At 38.3% G+C, this 5,353-nt stretch overlaps 1 protein-coding gene across 1 annotated transcript; it reads left to right on the plus strand.

Annotated features, from left to right (window-relative positions):
• Positions 1-1,801: 1,801 nt before the first annotated feature.
• On the plus strand, positions 1,802-4,985 carry LOC144651223 (uncharacterized). Its single transcript, XM_078511141.1, has 3 exons — positions 1,802-2,145; positions 3,734-3,867; positions 4,347-4,985. The coding sequence occupies exons 1-3, from the start codon at positions 2,110-2,112 to the stop codon at positions 4,513-4,515; spliced, it is 339 nt and encodes a 112-aa protein (XP_078367267.1). The 5' UTR covers positions 1,802-2,109; the 3' UTR covers positions 4,516-4,985.
• The last annotated feature ends 368 nt before the right edge of the window (positions 4,986-5,353 follow it).

The raw sequence follows: 5,353 nt of genomic DNA on the forward strand, positions 1-5,353 counted from the left end.
TCGCCATTTTGGGATTCAACTTTTTGCATCGACCAAGCGTCTATTCTATCACGTTTTCATCCGCTGCAAACACAATTTCACCACTGCATGTACGCGCCAGACGCTTTTGGGGGTTGCGAGGAAGGTTACCCACAGTTTTCCGTGCCGCCTTTGGCCCTCCGCGGAGAACGCGAGCCCGTCAAAGATTTACAGGATCGTTAAACTTAAATATTATATGCCCAATCAAAATGAACTTAAATCAATTTCTAAGCCTTAAAACACCCCCACCATCGCTGCCGGCTGCTTCGCATATTTGGTCCTTATTCTTTATAACCATTCTGGCGGTTTCTTTTGCTGTCAACTCGTTTAATATGTTGTATTTGTCAAAGCCATGTTATGTGTTTATCCAAATTATGAAAAGTATTACCTGTGCTGCGCCGAAACTTTGGAACGCGCTTCCATTTGATATAAGTGCCAGCACTGTTAGTATTTTTAAAGCTAAGCTAATCAAAGTCTCTTCGAGATGTCGACGTTTTTGCATGAAGTATGAGTCGAAGGTTTATCCTGTGCATTGTTCTTCGAACTTGTCATTACAGTTTCTTTGTAGTTTAGTTTAACAATTTCCTATCTTCGCGGAGGAAATGCAGGCATATAATTTTGTCAAAAATGGCTCGTCCGCGCCGGGTATTTATACACATATTCCTTAACATTACACAAATAAACAGTGCAAATTTCACCGAGATCTGACAATTCTATACTTTAAAATTGCAAGGACCTTTCGAGGCAGTCGATTACGGTAGCGAAATTAGCAAATGAAACAGCAAAATATGCGTCCGACGCTTTGTTTTTGCGACGCCATATTTCAATTGTAAGTTATAGGTAGACCGCTGTTCAATGTGTTCAAGGCCGTATCGTTACGATTGCTCCACGAAAAAGCACGAAAAAAATACGGATATTTCCGACTACTGTCGGAGAAAACATTGCGCATATAATTGGGGCGTAAACAAATCGTTACACTCAAGCTGCGTTTTGTCTAGGCTCTGCGAGGGTCGGATATCAAGACCCAGGATTAAACAAAAGCCATATATACAGTGAATGCTTTCGAATTATATTTGAAGATGAAATACGAAAGAATTTTGCTGTCTTTGACTGAAATTCCACTCGAACTGCGTAGATACGATCGCATGTTGTAAAGCCGATTCATGCAACATTGCTGTCATTCCCTGTCAACGCGAGGTCACGTCCCTAACGACCTAGGCTGATGACGAAATAGAGTTGCGCTTACATGTAGCGACCAAATTTGGCCTAATTTTTAACCGCTCCTAAGCTAAAAGAAGCCCCCATCTCTTGCATTTGTTTTAACTTCAATAATATCTTTGAAAAGAGCGAGTTTTTTGGTATGGTTTATTTTTGACGTTTGTAATTTTTAAACGATGTAAGTGCTAGTGATTATTTATTCGTGTTTTAGTTACGCAATCCATTGTTTGTGCGACGCTTTTTATAGATCGCCTTTCAGACACACGTGCGTTGAGATAAGAAAGCTGACATGTCACTTTTAAAATTGTTATATAACGTTTGTAAATATGACAAGTCACGTTTTTTTCACGAGATCGCAAGTGATCACCCACAGCGGAAAGTAATCCCTTGAGAAATTAAAACAGTCCCTTGATAAATTAAAAAAGTCCCTTGAGAGTTTACAAATATGTGGTTCCAAATTTTGTCCACTAACCCCTATTCTACGTTTTTAGCTTGTAAACAAGCAAAAACGTCGAAAAAACACACCTTTTTCGTCGTGCATTTTTATCATAGTTGTTTTTAAATTATATTTTACTTTTAATAATTGTAATTTTAGGGAGATTGGACAGTTTTGTTCAGAAGTGTCCAGCTTATTACTTAAATTGTTAACTGCCTATTTATCTATCTATTTTTTTATAATTTTAGTATTTTATTTTAATTTAGTGTGTCCCCAATTAGCTATCCTTAGCTAAATAATCTGACACTTACGTAAAGCACATTTATATTTGCATGTATGTGTATAAAATCTTCACAGCACATTTTATTCCTGTTTGTTTCAGGTCAATTAAGGTTACGAGAGGAACTGTGCCTTTCGCTTAAAGCATTGCTGCAGTAATGTGGTTTGCATCTGTATACAGGGAGTGGGATAAGGTGAGTTGAATATACCCATGCAATTTAGTTCCCGGTGGAAGTCATCTTGCTTGTTGGTACAATATTTCAAAGTCATTTCTATTCTAATAATATTTACTGTTATCGGCTATTTTTATTAAAATACACCCATCACGCTCGCTCCAATGCACAAGAAAAACTATTGTTGGTCAAGTTATATTTCCATCTCATGAAGAGAAACTGGACTCTTTCCATCTCGACACTAGAGTCCGACCTAGACTTGATTGACAGATAGCCCTATGTCTTGTCTCTCACATATCCAAATTTGGCTTTAATATGACAGATGTAACTGAAGATAGAGCAACTTTTATAAGACTCATCCAAAATTGAAGAATTTCACAAAAAATAATTTGGGCTCCAAAGGGTTAAGCAGCCATGGGGATCGGCAAGGTCGGACTGTATTTAATTGGTTTCTTTGACATTCATACACAAAGTGGTTTCCTGCCTTGCCCGTGGAACAGGAAAGTTCTTGTCGGGAGTTTCAGAAGAAGATTCAACTAAGTCTTGCAAAAGGCAAACAGTATTATTCTTCCTGATCGACGAACAGCAACTTTGGAGTCGCTTTCGTGTGCTAATTCCTACACAGCCGATATTGTATCAGCCATGGTTGTTCACCAAAGTTGTGCATTTAACGAGGGAAACTTTCGTCAAGTATATACATCGTGAGAGAGTGAGTGAGAGGTATAGCAAAGAACAACAAAAATTTTTAGTGTTTTCTAGAAATAAGTTTTTAAACAAAATAAAAACCACAAAGTGGTGTATCTGTTGTCTGCTCATGCTAAAAATAGGTCTCATAGTGACATCTTGCCGTCACAGTACTGACCAGCAAATCCAGGGTTTCCTGCTATTTTTGTGTCGATATAACTCTGACTCACCAACCTTAAATGAGTCATGTTGTTGTATTCAATAGTTCTGATTTGTCTGTTCAAGAATTTTAAGATCTCAGGATATTGAAACTATGTACACCAATTTTCTATCTGATCTGATCTGATCTAATCCATAGCAATGCTGCAGCCCTTGGTTTGAAATCACACTGTAGTAGCATATTGCAACTTGTGAATATTACAGTGTAGGTAGCATTTGACTGTGGAATTCTCTTTTTGCAAACCTTGTAGCTTGAATAGTTTTTTGGACTTTCTTAATATCAGAAGGGACTTGAAATAAACACCAAAATCAACAGGACTAAAATAATCGTGTAGGGTATGCCACTTTGCCAATGCCACGAGTGCTTTATATTGCTGGAATTTTTTAAGCCAATTCCACATTCTTGAAGAATTATTTTTGTCTTACTTGTGGATTTTTTTCTTCCAAAAGACACATTCTCTATGCCCTGACGATGGGTAAACTTAGCTGATTTAGCCATCCCAACAGGATCAATTTCCATTGAACAACATTTTTCAAGGGTTAAACTCTACAAAAGTCCATCCCCTGAGGGGTGAATTGCGTCTTGCATTAATTCTGCAAGGGGTGAGAAATTGCTGCAAAACAACCTAACTAAAATTTTGGGGTTTAGGAATTGCTGAAAAAAAAAACATTCTAAGTGATGTTTGTTTTTATCTCTTCCCACCAGAACAGAAATGGAGACCGATTTACCAGCGCGTCCTTCTCAGCTCATGTGAAAAGGCTGTTCTTTAGATTGACCGGTACTGCTGTAAGCATCAATTCCTTACGCAGTGCATTCCGGACGTGGACTTATGGGAAGAAGTAAGTAACTCTTTCACTACCAAGATTTGAGGCTCAATTCTCCTAACATACATTTCTTGTAATGTTAGTTCTGAGAATATTGTATATTTATACCTACCTGCTTGACATTGTATTGTTATTGTAAGGAGAAACTGCATATTGATCACACCTGAGAGTCAACGGGTTAATACCTCTGAACCTTTTTCCGAACTACACAACGGAGAGAAATCAAAGACGTACCATAATGTGTCGTTGTCCTCTGGGGCAAGTGGCAATTTCCAAATCTAGAAATTGCTTGCAAATAAGTTAGCCATTTTTTCAGAAGATCGTTTTTTTAAAATTCGGCGAAAGGAAAACCCATTACAAAGTCTGCTTAGTATTATATTGAAAGCAATCAACTAAAGCGTTGGTAAAGCAAATAAGGAAACTGAGTCATTTTATTCGCATGTTGGGTTACACATTGTTTTCATGTTTTCATTCATGTTTTTATCTCTCCACAGAAACATCGCAGACAGTCTCAAGGCGTCAATCGCAGCAGGTCTCCGCCATTCGCGAAACCAGGCAGAAAAAACTTACGATCGGCGAACGGCCAACGAGAGACAAGAACAGGCTGTTTGTCTTGTCAGGGAATATGCCGAAGAGAGCCTTGGCAACAGGCCGTCAGACTGATTAGGGTGACTATGCAACCAGCAAGCAAACAAACCCGGCTGGTTTCACTTAACGCAAACTCTCAAGGAAATCCACAGATCCATCCGTGGCGAGGATTGATCTCGAACTTTGATTGGAACTAAGTTGACTTCATGTAGCCTAGAATCCTTCATAATGCTCGCAAGGTCGTTTCAATTTTTACTGTATTTACTTCCATTTTATTAATTCGAAACTTGTTACATGACAATGACAATTGATAGTTTGTTTAACGTTGAAACAGTCTAATTAGCCAGCGGTGCTTAGGAGAATTGACAAAATGATCACCCGAAAAAACATGCTTTGATCGCTTTACAATTTCTCCCAGTGACACTACAGGAAAATGTATGGAAATGAGTAGGGAGAATTTGTCTTTTGATAACGAGGCAAAAAGAGTAAATTTATAGCAAATTGCCTGTAATGAAAGATGTTCAATAAAGTGATTTAATTGCTTATGTGCTTTCAATCTGGTTGTCCGTTGTTTTTTGACTGCATCCTTGATCGGGGCTGTGCTCTAAGGGTGCTGGGGTGCCTCAGGCGACTAACTTTGGGCGACAAGACAATCTTATTTCTTTCATAAAAGCTTTGTGCTGGGCACCCTGGATCTCATTGTTTGGAACCTTTGGGCTCCTTGTAGTTTTTCTTAGAGCACAGCCTTGTTGATGTTTTGACTTAAATCCAATCAGCTTTTATTTATTTGGGGGTTAAAAAAAACACATATTTGTTTGAAATAATTAAATCTTCATAACTTCATAACTCTAGCTTTTTTTGGGGTGGGGGGAGAGTTCATAATTTAAGTAAAGTAGTAGTCCCCCTCACAACG

The sequence above is a fragment of the Oculina patagonica genome, chromosome 1 (assembly GCF_052425735.1).
Source record: "Oculina patagonica isolate OP01 chromosome 1, crgOcupat, whole genome shotgun sequence".
Classification (NCBI taxonomy): Eukaryota; Metazoa; Cnidaria; class Anthozoa; order Scleractinia; family Oculinidae; genus Oculina; species Oculina patagonica.